At 50.4% G+C, this 19,806-nt stretch overlaps 1 protein-coding gene across 2 annotated transcripts in view; it reads right to left on the reverse strand.

The window, feature by feature from the left end:
* JAG1 (jagged 1) overlaps positions 1–13,324 on the reverse strand; it is a 38,412-nt gene extending 25,088 nt beyond the window's left edge. For both annotated transcript variants that reach the window (XM_005672699.3, XM_021077352.1), the window contains exons 1-3: positions 12,728–13,324; positions 12,011–12,316; positions 3,411–3,462 (exon numbers count right to left, since the gene is read on the reverse strand). In XM_005672699.3, coding sequence (XP_005672756.1) covers positions 3,411–3,462; positions 12,011–12,316; positions 12,728–12,808 — 439 coding nt within the window. In that variant the 5' untranslated portion in view covers positions 12,809–13,324. The remainder of the gene's footprint in view (positions 1–3,410; positions 3,463–12,010; positions 12,317–12,727) is intronic.

Consider the following 19,806-nt stretch of genomic DNA (forward strand, 5'->3'; position numbering starts at 1 on the left):
GGGCTAGACAAGCCTTGAACAAGCTCACATACCTGTAGACCTACACCCCGGCACGCACGAACCACTTGCAGAGAACACTTTCCTAACTGCCGTTTTGCAAATAAACACTGGCCAAAGAATGACAAAAATGTCCCTCGATTAACTGTGTGTTTGCTCTGTTGCTTCAATTAAAACGTGGAGGGAGCTATTACTCTGTGATGAGCTCGTCATAAAGGAATTATTTAAACACACTAGCCATGGCTCCAAGGCCCGCAGCGCCTCTCAGGCAGGTAGCAACAACGAACAACTCAGACAAGCATCCAGGGCAATCCTAAAGGCCCAGGCTGACACGCCACTGAGCACTCTGCTTTCTACTTATTTCCAGGCGCCTCGATGAGGCTAACAGGTCAGTATAACTAATGTCACATCTGCAGTGACAGATTTTTCCTAAGGGCCAAGAGGGAGTCCAGCATGTCCATGACCTGCTCTCTGGCATCTGGGTTACAAAGAACGAGTTCGCTGTCAGCTTCCTCTAAGCTGCTGACACTGCCTCAATTACACTTCCTATCAGCTCAGGGGCATAATCGGTGTTTCCGGGGCAGTTCAGTTGGTAGCGCAGCTTTACGATCGGAAGAGCGTGTAACCAGGCCTTTCTACAATCTTCAATTGCACAAAGCACCCACAAGAGCCTTGCAGGCCAAGCAGAAGGTGGCAGGAGGTGAGTCTGAGCAGAACCCTGAACCACGCCACCCACAAACCCAGGCAGGGGCCTTAGCCAAGAAGGTAAGGTATAAAGGAAATCTGGTCTTTAGTATGCAGACTTGTGTTTCCAGATCTATAGATGAGAACAATACACTGAAAGCATCTGCTCTGGGAGAGAAGGTAAACCCTTCACCCTTCCATTCTGCAGTCCTAAAATGTAGCACCAATGACCTTGGAGGGCTGATGATGGGAGGGCCGGCCTCAGACAATACTTTCTGACACATGGGTATCACCTGGGCTGCGCCTGGGCCAGGCTCTGATTGTAAGGGTTCATCACAGAGCTGATGCAAGAAGCAATTTTCTGTTCCAAATCTCAGGGCTCTGCCTGTCATCTGAAGCCTTGGTTGATCCCTGGGGAGCAGCTAACTCCATTTGGGTTAATACACATGCTCTGCTTCTGCCCTCATGGAGGGCAGTCCCTTGGGAGGGACAGAAAACAGCATGTGCAAAGGCCTGGAGGCAGAAGAGAATGGGATGCATGAGGACAGAAAGGTGAATGTGATAGAATAGGGATATGCTGGATGACACTGAGGCATGTGAGACGGAGCTGGTGGGGAGACAAGGCTGTTCTGTGCAAGGGGCTCTGCCGGTCACGTAGAGATCGGTCGAAATAGCACTAGGAAGCTACCAAGGGGCTCTGACAGTCACACAGAGGTCAGTTCCAAGAGCACTAGGAAGCTACCAGGTGGCTCTGAGAAATGTGCTTTGAAAAGATCCGGAGGGCAGGAGAAGAGAGAACGTACTGGAGATGGAACTAGAGTAGAGGCTTTTGGGGAAGGAAGATGCCAGGTTTGATTTCGGAAAAAAAATTCAGAGATACCCCCGGAAGAATCACAAAAGGGAGGCTGGACAAGCAAGTGGATAAACCGCTCCAGCCAGCAACCCCCCCCCAATCCCTCCTCATCAAGTTCAAAAAATGAGCTTCAAGGACCTGCAGTGGGCACACTGTGACTTTGGCCACCCTTGTCTTCCCCAGGAGAGTTCTCAAAGCCCTTTATCCCTGCCCTAAGTCTTCCTGTGCCCTACCAGTGATTTCACACACCCCCACAAGAGACAAGAGGCCTCAGAATGCCAAAATGGGGCTACCCCAAAATGCAAACCATCGTGGACAGCTCTGGATGGGCACCGGCTTCCTGGGGGAATAGCTACCTGACGCGTGGGCGGATGGAAGGCCCAGGAAGGGGCCCTTGCACAGCCTAACAGGTGTCCTGACTCAGCTTTTCCCAGGAGCCAGGATCAACCTCCAAGATGTTCATGCCAGTGGCCAGATTGTGTGAACATCTGCACCAGAATAACTGAAGAGCCTATGTGCCCCGCCCCCCACCTTCCCAGTGCTTAGTTACCACTGTAAGCAGGTCACAGTGACATGACGCTCACCCAACCCCCAACGTCTGTGGCAGGGGAGGGAACAGAGAACAAATAGGTGTCTCCAACCTTAACTGGCATCAGCCACAACCTGGGCTGCTCACTGCCACCCCCTCCTACCACAACACAGCAAGACAGGAGTGTTGCTCGGGGCGGGGGCGGGGGGGGGGATGTCCACAGATCTGGACTTCAGATGACAAAGCAAAAGAGGGGAGACCCAAACTGCCTGGAGCCTCTGGCAACTGGGGCTCAGCAGTGACCATGTGGCCCTGGGAGGCCAAGTGAACTAGACACGGCCAGGCACTGACCGCCTGGCAGATCCCGTTCTGGGTGGTCACGGTCTCAGGGTCAGGAGGAAAAAAGCCAGGCGAGAAGAGATGTTATTAGCAGCAAACACACCAAGGGTCAGAGAGGGAGAGAAAGGCAATGAATGGGTGGGACATTTAGGAGGATGGGGACAGAGGCCAGACTGGTCAAGCCTTTCTCCTGTGCAGGCAAGATTTTGGCGTGAATCACGTCTTCTGATGACAACCACCCAGCTCCTGCAGCAAAAAGGGAACTGGCAGTCTCAGCAAGGGAGGGAGAATGTTTTTGAAGTTACAAAGAAAGAAAGAGCCAAGACTCCCTTCTAAGCCAGACTGCTGCCATTCCCATACACATCCTCCACAAGCCTGGGGGCTTCCCCAGCTCCCAGCCCCCACCCCCAGCAACCCTGAGAAACAGCCTCACGCTGAGAACAGAGTCACCTTTCAGAGGGGACAAAGCCAGTGCGATGGCCGCGAGACGCTAGAACGCAGCTTCAATGAAAAGTCTGTGGTGCACAGTGTGGGAAATCCTGACCGCTGAGGGCTCACCTGCCCACCGAGTGAAATTCAAGGTCAGTCTTTAGAGCCCAGAGCCACCTCCGTGGGCTTTATCTTTCCGATGAGAGATTAAACGCTCACTTAAAGTTTAAATGGACTTTTAAAAAGTCACTACTTTGATCCCTGAGCAGTCTACAAGGTTTTCGACTTGTAAAACCATTAAGATCCCTATCCCAACGACAATCTAGGGCCAGTATTCAGGGACTGAGTTAACTGGCAATCTCTCCTGACCACTTAATATTCTGAGCAAAAGTTCCAGGGGAAGTGATGAAAAAAGATGCCGTGGAGAGGTTCATCCTTGCAGGGGGGAGGGGGGGAGAGTGGCAGGAGGTGGCAGAAGAGCTTCGAAGCAGCTCCAGCTCTGACAGGTGCCAAGCTCTATGCTTGCAGACGTCCGAGCTCGGAGGCAAGCCCGTGGCTGTGGTACTTAAAGATACTTACGAACAGTGTCATTGCTGGAATCCCACGCCTCCACGAGCAAAGTGTAGGACCTCTGCAACAGAGATAAACAACAGCTCAGTATTCAGAAAATTCAGAAACGGGTCAGCCCTCAAAGGCCAGACTTTCTTGACCTCCCTGCATGCCCTGCCAAGCCAAACCCTGCAGCCAAACTGGAAACCGTATTTGCGGTGGAACTGAGGTCTTGGGTGTTGAGAGCCAGACTGATCACCCCCTGCACAAACCCCCACCCCTGGGTTGGCCAAAGACATCGGGGCCCACCATGGTGTTCATGCAGGCAGCCCCCAAGTCCCCGTCAGGAAATGCCACCTCTCTACTTGTGCATACTTTTGCATAAGGTTTTCCCAAACTTTCCAGATTCTGGTACGTGAGAAAAGCACACAAAGAACAAGATTCGAAGCGAACCTAACCAGGTATTTGTACTGGGGAGTGGGGGGATGGGGTGGGGGCGCTCATCCAGGGCTGAGTATTGCTAAGGTTACACTTTGGGCCCTGATGGGGAAGGTCTCCAGGGAGGCCCCTTTTCCTTTTCAGAACCCCTTTGAAAGCCCTGTCTGTGAGAGACCATCTCTGCTCCCACAAGTATCAGGTGACTCTAGGAAGCAAGGGGGGTGGTGGGTAGGTGCAAAGAGACTCTAAAGACAAAAGGCGGTAACCTAACTTGGGGGTGCGTGGAGGGGGGAGACTCTGGGGATGAAAGTACAAAAGGGAGAAAAAGCAGCACCCCCGAGGGTTTTATTTATTGATAAACTTATCTGTCAATTAGATCTAACATTCCAGGAATAATCAGAGTCCACTAACTAAACAAATTCCCTGGACACTGGCAAGAGGCCAACCATTCTACTGAAGGCACCTTTTATCTTCCGGGCTTATCTCAGAATTCCCCCCCCCCCCGCCCCAATTCAAGCCATTAGCAAATTCCCGCTTTTACTCAAATCTTCATTTGTAACTTAGAATGAGGCCAGTCTCAAAAAACACCAGGGTTTCAAGAAAGCGTCTGCTATCTTGGTGCTGGGGAAATATATATCCAGAGGTGGGAGTGGAGAAGAAAGGCATATGAACCCTTTTATGTGTCTTTGCCTTGTCACTGTCAGGTGCCAGTACATCGGAAATAGTGGCATATATATTGATTAAATAACACCATACCACCAGGAAGGAACATACTGTCACCAAGAGATGGTTCCTACAAGGTGAAGGCAAAAAACAGAGAGGGAGGGGAAGGGAAAAAAAAAAAAGGAGCTTCATTCATAACTTTAGGCAAGCTTACTGCTCTCACAGCGATCCAGCAGGTCTCTGAATATAAAAATATCTTGTGATAGACCCTGCCTTGGAATTCAGCCGAAATATGTTTCATACTCAAAGCAGAGTAGGATTCCATTTCGTTCACTGATAACTGTGGGAAAATGCTCAGAAAGCAAGCAAAACCGGGCAAGCCGGGGCACATACCCAGCCCTCTCCTGCAAGTGGCCAGAGGTCCAAGTTCATTGCTGTCATCGTCGTTGTTGGTATTTTATTAGTGAAAGTTACACCTTATTTACTGCCTCTGAGTTTCCTAGGACTTCCTACAAATTATAGGACCCTTCCCTGAGAGCAGCAAGAAATTAGGTTTCTCTACTGATCTGAGAGGACAGCCAAGTCCAAACGAGGCCAGATGTGGGGCTGATTCTGGATAATGAAGCCCTTCATTTGCTGGTCACATCAAGACCCACGTTCTCCACTTCCACATATTGTTGTCATTAATCTCCTGATTAAATGCACTGATACTCAGAGTTGTGACAGACTTGCATAAGCACTAAACACATAATACCTATAAACCCCACAGAAAGGGAGAGTGCCTCAGGACCAAGCTGGCCTGACAGTAACTCCGCTTAATTCAAGGGAGAAGGATCCTTGATTCCTGAAGAACTTGGAAGACCAAGCAATCTACCAGACTCATCCTTCCCAGAAACAGGAGACCTCCGGTGTTGCTGAGCAACCCACCTCACCTTGAGGAGAAAGAGAGGCCCCAGAGCCCTTGTTATTGGCTGCTTCATGATTTTCCCATGAACTGCTTTTAGGAGGTTGAGATGGGGCAGGGGCAGGGGCTGGGGGCTGTAGCACTGGCAATGAGGTCTTAGCAGAAAAATAAAGTAGCAGCCCTGGACCCTCTCTCCCCCTAGTTTCAGAGAAGGGAAGGTGGTTCCAGGATTTACTTCCTAGGGCAGGAGGATTCCTCCCACAAAAGGATTCTCTCCAAGACTCCTATTAGGAGGCACTCTTAACTCCCACTCCATCCCCACACTATAGATCAACAATCAAGATAAGTGGGCAATGATTATTAGTTGCTAGGGAACTTTAATTTTTCCCAGGCCCACGCTTGACCTCTGTACATCCAGACTCCGGGATCCAGACCATGTGCACCTCATGCCACCAAACCTGAGTACCAGGCCCCAAATGGGCATTTCACAACGACCGAGTCACACCAAGTGGCCACTATGAACCCACCCCCGCCCCACCTCCAGCAGAGGCTGAGTCTCCAGGCCCCCCTTGCGGGTTGGAAAAAGTTTCAGGCAAGATGACAGGCAGGTGTTTCAACTTATTAACAAGTTCATACCACCCCCACCCCTCCAAAAGGCAAAAAAAAAACCCAAAAGAAACAGCAAACACCTGAGTTTTCTTGATTTCAAGCAATGAGAACAGATTCTTAACAAAAGCTACCTGGCTTTCTTTTTTTTTTTTTTTTTTTTTTTTTTTTGCAGAAAAATGGCCTGGGGGCAAAGCAGGAGCACTGGGCTGCTCCTAGATCAGCCTGAGTTTGCAAAATCATCATTTCTGCCCCTTCCCAGCTTCAGGCCCAGGGAAACCTGACAACCCAGCAGCTGGTTCTCACTGCTGCCGGCAGGAAGGAGCAGGGGGTCAGCTCTCAGAAGGACCTTTGGGGAGGACGCCCGTGGAATCCTACCTGGAGGAGGGTCCTGGCACCCCAGGGCCCCGGGCAGCTCCTCCCGCCCTTGGCACTGAGGCTGTGGGAGGCCTGCATTCCACGCCCATCCCACCGCCACCCGCCTCCCCCATGGTTACCTTGGCACTGGGAGGAGTGGTAAGCACTTAATTGCCACATTAAGAAGGGGGGGATGTAAGAAACAGAGGTAATTGTGTTGGCAGCTGGGAGCTTCCTTTTCCTGGCAACAGTGGCAGCCAAACCAAGCCCTGAGAAGCGGCTGCTTCCACTCCTGCCAAGCCGATGGACACAAACAGCCCGCCATGCAAACGGCACGCGTGCGGCATCCAAAAGCCTGGGCCGAGCAGCGGGCGCCAGGGAGCGCGCCCACGGGACCATTGTACGGAGTCATCGGCCCGGGTCTGTCTGGGGCCCTGCACTCTGCTGACTCAACTGTCGCTTCCTGTGGCTGGCCCTGTATCTGCATTATTTGGGGACTAGCCGCATTATTCCCGTAATCCTCATTTCAGTCCATTCGGCCACACTATTGTCCTGCCTGCGTCTGGGTGGCCAGAGTATACAATATTCCAGGAGCAAACATATTAAATAAGGGCTCCAGAGGTTCCATGTGTGGGCACACACATCCTGACCCCGACGACGCACGGGCAGCAGGGTTTGGGCAAGGTGAGGCGTGGAGCAAGGACAGCCAACCCACCAAAATCCCAGCTGAGACCTCAGTGGTAAAAAGCAATTTAGTCTGTGGGGCTTGACATTTCAATACAGTCTGATCTGGTTACAAAGGGTGATTTTCTCATGAAAGCCCACCTCAAAGACTCACCAAGCAGGGCTCCAAAGCTCATATCCAGATTGGAGACTCTCAATGAGATGCCCCCGCCTCCTTTCCCATCATTACCCCTACCTGTTTGAAAAGCATCCCACTGATAATTAAATGCACCAGTTACAAAAGGGTGGCGAGGTTAATAGATAGAATACCGAGAAGCCAGCCAAGCACAACCGTCCAGTTCACACAGAGCAAGCCTGAACAAGATGCCTTTCTACTCATTTACCAAAAGCGCATAAAAACTGGGCTGAGCTGGTAGAGTTGCCTTGAATGTTTGACTATTTATGTACCGCTTTCAACCACTGGGAGCCACGCTATGGAATTTCCTCCCTGCGCACACACTGCACCAAAGACCAATGTCACAGGCACCATAAAAACAAGGGCCATGGGGCAGGGCAGCCCACAGGGTGCTCGGAAACCAGCAAGGAAGGCACAACACACTAGCCAAGAGGCAGGACATTTCTGAACTCAGAACCCTAGCCCACCTCCTTTACCATTCGAGAAAACACAAGAACCATCACTTTTCATGCATCCTAATACATACAGCTTAAGGTTGAAAACTGGCTAAGGTTTATTTGGTTCTGATTTTTTTTTAAAATGTATTTAGAAGCTGGAGCCCTTTGGGACCTCATCCTGGGGGTTGATGGGGCAGAGGGGGTAGGAACAGGCCTCTAGAATATTCTTAGGGATATTGGCCTTTATGGATTACCATGCTAATTATATGCACATCCAAAGATCGTGCACTCTTATTGTCACTAACCTTGGAAGCCTGGCACTAAAACCAGGTTGTGGCCTTCCTACAATGGGCCAGTGGCTGCTATGAACCCAGCCAAGGCCTCTGTTTGCATCCCTGTTTTCAGATCAGGACATGAAGATTCCGTGTTACCTTGGCTTCGTTTTTCCATGAATAACATTTTTCCTCCATGCTGAACTTTCCACAGGCCTTCCACCCAAAAGTTCCCTAACAACTATCTGCTATAAAGATTTTAGGCAGCATTTAGATCATCAGTTTTCTAGGAGGCTACATGCTTTGTTAAGTGGCCGCTGCCTGTCCTCCTTGCCAATCCAACTCCCCCCACCCTGCAGCCTCCAATGCCAGAAGTTCCACCATCCTTGAAAAAAATGTTTGCAGTCCCTGGAGAATTACGGGAGTGGAGTTGGTGTGTTGCAAACACATGTAAGTGCTGGCCGTTTGAATGAGTTGCTAAAGAAACAAGACAACAAGGAGGCAGGATACACAAGAGGTTACACCTGGAAGAGGAAAAAACTATTAGAAATCAAAGTATCTTGAGTAGGGATTCCATGTGGGGTGCAGTCATTCCACAGACACACAGTACAAAGTAAGCACTGTTCAACTTTCTCCCAAGGCTGGTTTTGCAACGCAGACATATCATTTCATCGCTTTAGTTGGAGGTAAGAGTCTTAGGGCAAAGGGTGTTTTCCCCACGCATGCTCTGAGCACGTACACATGCATGCTGTTTGTGTGCACGCAGACCACGTGGGTGGTACATTCTGGTTGCAGAAGGGAGCCAGTTCCAATGAGAAGCCCCTCCCTCTACCTGGCCACACATCTGCCAAAGCCCAGGGACCAGGAAGCACAGCAGAAAGCAGAAAGGCAAGGACATGTCAATTACAATCTGTGACTAACCTTGTGGCATCTGATTTACCCAAACCCCTAGCAGTTGGTTATTGAGGCCTAAAGCTTGAAGGAGGCCAGAGGTGGTACACAAGAAATCACACTCGAAGGGATTTGCCTCAAAGATGCAGCTGATCTCAGCAAGCCTTTTAACACAGTCAATAGCATTTAAATACAAGGCCAAGAGACCAGGTACCTCAGCTGTTTTCCCCAAAAGTTTCTCCAGAGACACTTCACTCCAGGGCCAGCAAAGCATCAACCCAGCTACTACAGCTGGGGTTCTGGAGTTCCTAAAAAGCTTTTGGGGCTGGGTAGTGGTAATTACACTAATGTATTTTTAATAAGCAGACACTCCTGGGATTTGGTACTAATTTTGGGAAGTGCAACTTAACCATTTCAGCGAGTTCTAAATGGTTATTCCCCAATCATTTCCCGTTGAGCCCAATTACCTCTCATAATGGATGGTCTTATCAGCACGACCCTGATTGGAGGATCATAAATCAGCCTAGTTGCTTCAAGTCAAGCCCCGCCTAGCAGCACTGCTACAGTGATTAGAAGCCCCGGAAGAAAACCACCACCAGGCTGGGGCTGGGGCAGTGGACCCGAAGAGGGACACAATCAAATACTCTCCAGAGGGCAGGCCACCATCACAGAGCTTCTCCCAGGGATAATGGCCCGTGGTTTGCTCTTGAATCAGACTCAATCATTTCCTCCTCTTCCCCTCCAGAACATGAGCAGTTGTTTATTGGGGTCATAATTCCAAGCAAATGACACGAATTATCCCACCTTCTAGATTGATCTTCTGTGTACCCTGAACCACAGCTCTGCCACTGTCAGCAAACTCGGGAAGGACCCACATGGACTGCCTAAGGGTTAGAAACTTGGGTGCCGGGAAGTTCAAGGTGGTTTGACTTAAAACAAAAACCCCTATATCCTCCTTGTTCGATCTTGAATTCTATACCAAGTTCAGCTGTCACCTCTTCAACAAATCAGCTTTAAATAGACATGCTTATTAATATTTAATTGCCAAACTAGATGAAGCTGTGCTATCTACTTCAATGACTTATCCGTTCTCCTTAAGAGCTTTCACTTAACACTCGCCCTGGAATCATTCTTGAAAGTTACAGACCAGGGTGTTTCTCCAACCTCACTGAGGAAAATAACAGGACACCTCCACTTCACTCTCCCTCTTGAGACAGGAAGCTCACGTTGCACAGCAGGCCCAGGCCGTTTTGGGGCAGTGGGGTGGGGACTTGTTTATGAGGGACATGGGCATTTGGCTCAGTTTCAAAAGAACCTCACTCTCCGTGCAGCCCCAGCGGTCTCCCCCCTGCCCCCTTCTAGAAAAGCCGAGAGTCTTTTTCATGGTTGGTGACCCGTGGGGCCAGAAACCACAGAAGAGCACCAGCAAATCAATCGTCTCTGCCCTCACACGCCGCTTCCGCTCTTCCCGTCTAGGGCTCTCTGCCAAGTGTCAAAAGGGGACAGACACACCTTCTGGGTCACTTTCCCGAGCCAGCCTGGGGAGCAAGGCTCCCTGTGTTCAAACCAGCCCTTTCTCTGACCCTACTCTTCAAAATGAACCTCAGCCAGCCCTGCAGCTTTTCCACATCAGTAATAAGATTCCTTTTATGGTCTTGTGAAAAGCGAGGGGCTCCAGACCGATCCTCCTTGGGAGGGTGGAACCACCTGCAGGCCCCTTCCCAGGAAAACTCCAAACACACTGTCAAGGGCAAGGGCGGCGGTCGGTCGTCACAGTAACTTGGCCCCAGCCAGATTAAAAAGTGGCCAGCCTCTTTAAAGTTCTCCCTAATAGGGGATTAACAAACAAGATAAACTCTCTTCGTAAAAATGAGATCCCACAACAGACTCAGTCCTTCATCCTGAAAGAATTCCACAAACCACAGGTTTTTATAAGTCTCCTTTAATGGCATGTTTCTGATAACTGTCTTATCTCACCCAGGCAGAGGGCACTTTATAACGCCAGCTCCAGTAAACGCGGGCCTGGAGAGCCATCCCATCTTCTCACACGCTCCAAGGCTGACTTTCTCCCCTCCCTTCCCAGAGTTGCGATCCCAACCCGAGCCCGCGATAGGAGGCAGCAGAGTGCGCCCCATCAGAGCACGTGGCGGCGAGTAATTCCCCCGGGCCCCGAGCTCCCCCTCTCACCACCCACCCGCCCAGCACAGGCCGGGCCAAGCTCCAGTCCTGGCACCGTATCACGCCTCCTGGACAGCAGGAGCGGGGCAGAGGGCACCAACATTTTCCCCTTTCCTCCCCTTCTGTAATCGCGCTCATCTTTCCACCCATTTCGAGATGTTGCCAGGGCCACTGCCTGGAGCGGCTAGCGGGGTGGGGGTCCTTTGCACTTGCACCGGCGGGGGCTGCCTCCAACGGCCGCCCCTTCCAGGCCTCCGCACGCCCCCGAACGCTCGCAAGGGCCCGCGCGCCCGCCGGACGAGGGCGTACCCCCGCCCTTCCCGGGGAAGTTTGCAAACACAGCTGTTCCCGAGCCCGGGAACCGCTGGAAGTGAGGCCACAAGGGCTACACCGCGCGGGGGCGAGGGCAGGAAGGGACCGGCAGGGGGCGGAGGCTCCCTGGCCCAGGGCTCCGGCAAAAGCCGGGACACCCCCACCCCGAGGCGGCGGTGGACCCAGGCCTTACACCCGGCCCAGAGCGCGCCCCCGCACGCACCGAAATCTCCCGGGGAGCAGCGGGAAGCGGGCTCCCCACACCCTCCAGGAAGGACACACCCGCCTTCTCGGCTGCTCACGGGAAACGGGAAGGTGCCAATTTGGACGGCGTTCGAAGGCCAGAATTGTGCAGAGCCGCCTTCCACTGCGCATCAGGTTTAATTGGTTGAGCAAAGATCATCTATAATGACCTCCTGGCTCGGGCGGCTACTCTGGGGCCTTCAAGTTGCAAGTTTCAACCGGCCTTCCTGGGAGCCTCGCCCCACAATCCCCTCTGGGGTCTCACTTGTGTGCTCTTAGCAAAAAGGACTGGGACTGGGGCCTGCTGAGATCTAGCTACACAGTCTCAGCTCCCTAACACCCCACCCCAAAGACGTCCTGGGTTAATGCCGAGTTTCCAGCCAAGGCGCTGTAAATCCCTCTCCTCTCTCAAGAGAAATCAGGGTTCCGCTCGCGGGTGCGGACCCCAGGCCGGCCCGGCAGTCACTCACCGGCCAGGCGAAACTGAAAGGCAGCACGATGCGGTTGCGTTCGTTGCCGCGACTGGCCTTGAGGTTGAAGTTGTTGCCCCCGATGACAGGCGTGGACCCCGAGCCGAAGCTGCAGGGCCCCCCGGCCGTAACGCGCCACTGGTACTCCTTGAGGCACACTTTGAAGTACGTGTCACACTCGTCGCGGGAGCACTTGCGGTCCCCTGGGTTCCGGGCGCCGCCGCAGCAGTTCCCGTTCTGCAGCTCCCCATTCACGTTCTGCATGGACAGGATCTCCAACTCGAACTGACCGGAGGCCCAGCACACCTGCCGGCAGGGGAGGGAGGGAGGTCAGCACAGGGGAAAGTTGTTTTCTTCGAGGGTGGAAGTGGAGACTCCTTCCCCGCCCGCCCCGACGAGCCCTTGGCGCCAAGTGAAGATAATTTTGCAAAACTGGGTGCAAGGGCTTAACGTGATTCCCGGGCTTAGGAGGCTGGAGTGTGGGAGAAATCCGACACGACTGTTCCCGGGGAGCAAGCAAGCCCTGCCCAGCCTGGGGGTACATTTAGGAGCCCAGGGGCTCCTACAGCCCAGGTGCAGCCTCTCGGGCGTAGGGGCCCAGGCAGGAGCAGGAGCCCTGGGGCTCCCGAGGCTGCTACAGGCGCTCAATCGCAGGCGTCCAGGCGCCGCGAGGGAAACGAGAGGGCGGGCTGGGAGGGGGGCCGGGTAGACTCCTACCTTGGCTCGCAGGGCGCAGAGCAAGGCGAGCAGGAGGCTCAGGGGGCGCCCGGGCCGGCCGCGCGTCCGTGGGGACCGCATCGCTGCACCGCGCGCCGCGGGCACTCGGGACGCCGCCGCCGCCGCTGCTGCTCGCGCTGGTGCTGCCGCTGGTGTTGCCGCCGGTGCTGCCGTCGCCGCTGCCCCTGCGGCCGCCGCGTCCGGGCTCTAATATACTCCGCCGATTGGAGCATGCACGACTGGAAAACAACACCACTTTTCAAAAGCCCTTTCAAGAGCGGCCCGTTCCAGAAGGCAAAGAGCCCGGCCTCCTTTTATTATTCTGATCGCTTCTTTGAGGCGCTCCCCCTCCTCTTCCACCTCCCGGCTTTCTTTCCTTCTCTCGCGCTCCCCTTCTTTTATTATTATGATTATGCGCAGCCTTTTATTCCCTTTCAGATCAGCTGCTCAGAAAGGAGGGAGGGAGGGGAGGAAGGAAAAAAAATAAAAAAATAAAAACCCGAGCCCAGCTCGCGGCCCGGCCGCAGGTAACACAATGACGCGTGCCCGCCCGGCTCTCGGAGAGGGACTCAGAGAGCCCGTCTGGGAGCCGCGGCTGGGGCTGGCCACCTCTACCCAGCGCGCAGGACAGGCGCATGCGTGCTTATTAATATTCATGAGGGGCGTGACCACCAGCGACACGCCCCTTCCCTCCCAAAGGATGGGGAGGGGGAGTACTGGAAAGAACTTAGAAGGGGTTGAGGGTGGGAGACGCGCAGGGCCACGTAGACGTCTGAGGGCCCAGCGTAGACCCCTGCCCTCGGGTGTTTGGGTCCAGGCGGGAAGAAGGGCAGGAGGCTGGAAGGAACATGAAGGCTCCGTTGCTCAGGGACGCGCGGGGCCAGTTTGACGCCCAGGGCCCCCTGCGCGGACCGCCCCCTTGGGCACCTCGCGCCGAGCGCCTCTGGCCTCCTGTCGGAGCCCCAGGTGTAGGCGCCTCGGCACTGCCTGAGCGATCGGAGCGGGGCGGCTTCCGCCTTCCGTGCTGCCTGCGTCAGCCGCGGCTTTCGCCCCTGTAGGAGGGCCTGCCCTCCGGGAGCCCGGCCCGCTTCCCGCGAGCGAGTGAGCAAGCCGCCCAGAGCGCGCAGCTGGCGGCAGAAGCGGCGGCGGCGAGGCTGGCGCGCTGGCCGCCGTCTGCTTGCCGGGCAGAGGCGACCTGGGCAGGCGCTGCTGGGAACTTTGAAAAACTTTCCCGGAGCCGAGCTGGCCGCAGATTCGAGGGGAAGCCTCGGCCGCGCCCCACCCCCTCCCAAATCCGAGTCTGCGGAGCCTCAGAGGGCTCCCAGCTTCCTTTCCAAACCGCGCCGGGGCAGAGGAGGGGAAGCCAGACGAGGCCAGAGGGCAGCGGGCACGCGGGGGTCCTGCCCAGGCAGAGATGCTGATGGGCTAGGGCTCGCACCCTCCCGGTCCCGCCGCCCAGGCCGCAGTGCCTGAATTGCACCTGTAGGCGGCCTCCGAGCAGCTCTGGGTGGCCAGAGAGCTTGGAAGGGACTGTCTCACTGCCAGAGCCTGGCAGCAGAACTTAGCTTCTCTGGGGTGGCAGTGGAAACTGATGCTATTTTCTACCTTGAGGCGAGCCTCGCAATTAACAGCGACACTCTCGGTCATAACCAAGGTCAAAGGGAAACCTGCAGGTTGGCCGACGCCTCCACCAAGCCCTCTAGGCGGACCTACTGCTGTGTTTGAGGGAATCTCTTTAGAGAAAAAAAGGTTAATTTCCACTGAAAGGTGGACAAAGTTTTGGCCCCTCTGTTGGCTACGTCCTGCCGAAAAAAAGTGATTCTTCAGGGGCTGGATGATGGCTGGATGTGAAGCATGATGGGCTGCAGGGGTCAAGGGAAAGTATTTTCCAACATGCTGAGTTAGAGAATAAAAGGGTGGTTATTTACTTACTACATTTCATGGGTGGGTCAATATGGGCAGTATTTTCAGTACTAGATCTCATCCCACCAGGGAATAAAATAAGGCAGCTAACTGACCTCTGTGTTGCCTTGGTTCAAAGTCACCAAGGATGGCTTAGGAATCTTGGCATTTTAAGGATGCAAGAAATGCTCCTAAGAAAGGCACCTTCTCAATGTATCCCATCTTGATCATTGGTGAAAGAATTAGTCCATATTTGGGAAGGGACATATCCAAGAGCAGGATAAGTCTGCAGCTGCCATAAACAGACAATCTGGGTGTTTCCTCTTAACTGACCCCAGTCCCGGTCCCTCCCCCCATTTTCTTGAGTACTAGGCATCCAGTTGTCAAATATAATTTCACCTAGACTTCTCTCACCAACTCTCAAACCAATCTCTCCTACCACCCCCAGTTTTCCCAGAATGGGGTGCTAAATAATGGTTTAAAAGCAAATGCTGGTTCTAGAAAAAAAAATTATGATGGCTGTTGAGGCCTTAAAATACACACTCCTTAGAATTCCACCTGTTGTAACCTATTTCAATTCTGCGCCCTGTGATCTGTTTGTCTCACACCCCTCAGGAAGAATCCAGGTCGTTAGCTGAAGAGTTTAGATCCAGCCACCTGACTTAATTTGAGAGGGCTACCTGAGAGGTGTTCCAGGTAGGGATATGGTGAGCATGTAAGCCAAGGTCGGCTCCAAGCCACAGGTGAATTTAGCCCACTTAATAACAAGAGAACATAGATTTCTAAGGGAGTGGATTCTATCTGATTAACCCAAACAGATGTCAGATCACTAATTAACACAAAATTCTCATGCCATAGAGCATGGTGCCCCTCACCCTTCCTGAGCCTGGGGACCCACTTTTAGAGAAAACAGTTGTGGGTGAGAGGGAATTCTTTGAAAAATTTTCAGTTGGGGCCCTTGCAACTAGTTGGTACTCCCCCAAAAAGCCAGTCACGTTTACCACAGCAGACATCAAGTGAAAACTCTGCCCTCTACTTCTTCACAGTGGTTCCCAACCTCCCTCCCTGGAGAATGAGGAACTACTGCAGAAAAAACTCAAATATGCAGACTCCCCCTTGGCCAGTTTGCATCCTGCCTCTGGGTGTAGCTTATATTAAGTGACCATTTCAGAACAATATTCCTGTGAAAACTGAGGTTAGCCATCACACCTACACCTGTGAGAAGTTGGCCGGTTCCTGTCTGGCTTGTTTCATGTGCTCAAATCATAACCGTCTTTGAGCACCTTTTTTATTTTTTTTTTAGAGTGTAGTTGATTTATAGTGTTGTCAATTTCTGCTGTACAGCATAGTGACCCAGTCATATATATGTACGTATGTATATATATATATGCATTCTTTTTCTCATCTTCCCTCAAGTTCTACCCCAAGAGATTAGACACAGTTCCCTGTGCTGTATAGCAGAACATAATTGCTTATCCATTCTAAATGTAGTAGTTTGCATCTACCAACCCCAAACTCCTTTACCTTTTTTAATTTTAAAAAGAAGCTGCTTTGGAGCTCCAGTCATGGCTCAGCAGTTAGCGAACCTGACTAGCATCCGTGAGGACTTGGGTTCGATCCCTGGCCTTGCTCAGTGGGTAAAGAATCTGGTGTTGCCGTGAGCTGTGGTGTAGGTCACGGATTCGACTCAGATCCCTCATTGCTGTGGCTGTGGCACAGACTGGCAGCTGCAGTTCCAATTAGACCCCTAGCTTGGGAACCTCCATATGCCAAGGGTGTGGCCCTAAAAAGACGCACACATTCACACACACAAAAGACGCTGCTTCATTTTTCTCTTTCCACAAAACTCACCCTACCTTTACAGTCATCAACAAACAGCAGTGCTAAATGCTTCCCCTCACCAAGGCTTAATAAAAGATCTTTATTTAAATACACTTAGTTGACTTCAATCCCTGGTTAATCGACACTGTGGTAAAAATCAGCAAATCAACATTGATTGAAAACTTCATGACATGCAACAACATGGATGATCTCAAAAATAGCACAGTGAGTGAAAGAAGCCAGAGACACAAAGTTCTACATCCTGTGTGAATCCATTTGCATGAAGTTCTAGAACAGGCAGAACTAATCTATGGTCAAAAAATATTGAAAGAATGATTGCTTGGGGAGACAAGAGGGTGGAGAAGAGTTGGGGTGGACTGGAAACCTCTTCTGGGGGAGGGAAAAGGGTCTGTCTCTTGATAAGAGTTTAGGTTACACAGGTGTATATGCTTGTCAAAATCCATTAGTGCACTTAAGATTGGTGCATTTCACAGTATGTTCAAAAGTGAAAAAAAATTTAATATTCAGCTTTAGTTATAGGAGTATTGAAGAATTCAGAGGGGAGAGAAATGATATTTGCAGCTTGGAAAAGCATAAAAAATTAGAGGGACTGATGGATGGCTAGGACATCTAAAATAGCCTTTAAAATCTTCCTTTTTCTTTGAACGTGATGGAGAAGTGAATGCAAGTTCATCAGCCCTCTTCTACGGAAAAGCAGATATCTTCCTGCCCCTTTCCAGCTGAAACAAAGGATGCCTCCACATCCTACTAACTCTCTATGTATAACCAGCTCAGAAAATGTAAGCCTCCGTAAACTCTGCCTAGCCAGTTCCCCAAAAAGCACAGCCACATCTGTGGATTATTCCTATTCTTCCACATCACAAGGAGTTCTGAAAAAAAATAATAAAAGCAAACCTATGGGCAATGAGTTAGACATTAAAAAATCAGGATACGGAGTTCCTATGTGGCTCAGCAGATTGAATATCAGACATTGTCACTGTAGTGGCTTGGGTCACTGCTGTAGCTCGAGTTTGATCCCTGGCCCAGGAACATCCACGTGTCACGAGTCTGACCAAAAAAAATCTTTTTTAATGAAAAAAAAAATCAGGATAAAGTTATAACTCCCATAACAACCATAACTAGACCACAAGTTTATACATTCAAGCCTAGATTGAGTAGTTCCAGCTTTTTTTTTTCAGACACAAGAGATCTGAATTAATTTTCTTTAGAAACCAGAACTCTGAATTTTTTGCATCATCGACAGTAATTTTGCATCAGCCTCATTTTTTCACTGTTTTGGTTTTGCCTTGAGCTCAGGATTTTCAGTGTTGCCTACCTTGCCCCAACCCTGTCTCCCAGTCATTATGTGAAAACCTACAGGGACAAGTAAGGGTTACATGTCCATGTCCCCTTTAACAAGCCAATCACAGAAAGTCACAAAAAAACCCAAGATACAAAATCCAGGAACCATGGGACTAATTTCCTCATTTCACTCCTTGAATTAAAACCAAAGATTTTTTTTAATGACATTTCATAGTTTTATATAGTTTTAGAGTTTCATAGTTTACTGGGTGGCCAGGGGTGGGGAGAGTACTTATAAAATATCTGCTTTTCTTTTTTCTTCTTTAATGGCCACACCTGCAGCATATGGATGTTGCTAGGCCAGGGATTGAGTATGAGCCACAGCTGCTTCAGGGCTGGATCTTTTAACCATTGTGCCCAGCCAGGGATTGAACCTGCGCCTTCGCAGAGACCTGGGCCACTTCAGTTGGATTCTTAACCCCCTGTGCCACAGCAGAAACTCCAAAATGTCCTCTTTTCTTACAGTGGAAGGTCATATTTGAACATCAAAATCTTGGGCGTAAGCTGCTGTTAAAATTGGCATTCTCAAAACAACCATAAATGATTTTTGCACCCTCCTTTTTGTGGTGAGGGTGAATTTTCTGTTCTATGAATGATACCTGAATGACTTGACCCACAAATACCCTGGGATAACATTTTTTTGAAACCAAATTGGTCCATTTGTACAGTTGACTGATCTAAATGAAACTAACAATTTTCTATAATTGGAAAGTGTGACTGAGCTCTTACAAACCTTTTCATCTCCTAAAAGGCTCTGGAAATTACACTTCCAGAGGCAGGTAGCATTTGGAAAATACCGCAATGCAGTTCACTCCTGAGCACCTTTTCATCTTGTTTGCACTCAGCTTTTCAAACCTGTGTAAACCCAAATCAGCCCCCGGATCTCAAAAAAAAAAAAAAAAAAAAAAAAAAAAAGAGAGAGAGAGAGAGAGAGAGAGAGAGAAAACAAAAAATCAAAGTAATTGTTGAAACTTGAGAACTAAATATATCCAGTTATCTGAGAAAATTTCAAAACATACGTAAAGGTGAGAGTCAAAGAAAAGTGATTACACCTGCCAAAGGCATGGAAGCCACAGGGCTTTGGATTCCAGTATTTCATGTTTGGGTTAATGGTTCTCAATAAATTACAAGATTGTGTCTGTGTTTGACATTTTTGTTCTCAAGCCAGTGATTTCTTTACTGATGTCTTTCTCTAAACTAGGAGTTATTATGGAGATAAAATGTGGGTGATTGCTATGCTTGAGTTTAATTCTTCATTGGGAAGGTAAATAGTTGTTTTTTATTATTGTTTTAATGCCAAGAGCACTCAAGGATGGCTAAAGAAACATTAGCTTGAGCACAGAAATATTGGCACAAGTACTACCTATAAATGTTTAGATCCTAGTCATAACGTAGTTTACTGATAACACATTTTCATAAACATCATTCAGAAGTGACTTCAGACTATGTCAAGGATTCTTTTTTCTTTTGGAAATAAAACCAGGGCACAGAAAACTTAAAATGACTGTAAAGGTGAAAGTTTAATTTCCAAAAGATGCGTCCATTGAAGTGGTCATTTATTTCAAAGGTGGGTAAAAACTAGAGAAGCCAATTACATTACCTTAGGATACTTCAGTGGTAATTCATGCGACAAGGAGGTGGAGGCTTTAACAGACCACACCTGTGACCTGCCTTATGTAACGGGGCTCCCTAGAATCTGGGTAGGCCTGAAGTATGAGGCTGCATCCCTAGAAAGGCAGGGGGCTAGCAGTCATGGAAAAACCATCACCCCAGCATATTTTGCAGTAGCCTTAACACCATTTAAGGATTCTGACCAGCTCTCAGCAGCATTTAAAAAAAATTGTGGTAACATGATATTTGCCATCTTAACCATTTTAAGTGTACAGTTCAACTGTGTCAAATACATTCGCATTGTTATGAAAACAGTCGAATATTTTCATCTTCTCAAACTGAAACTCTGTACCCATTAAACAATTCCCCATTTCTCCCCTCTC

Source organism: Sus scrofa, chromosome 17 (assembly GCF_000003025.6).
Source record: "Sus scrofa isolate TJ Tabasco breed Duroc chromosome 17, Sscrofa11.1, whole genome shotgun sequence".
NCBI classification, from domain to species: Eukaryota; Metazoa; Chordata; class Mammalia; order Artiodactyla; family Suidae; genus Sus; species Sus scrofa.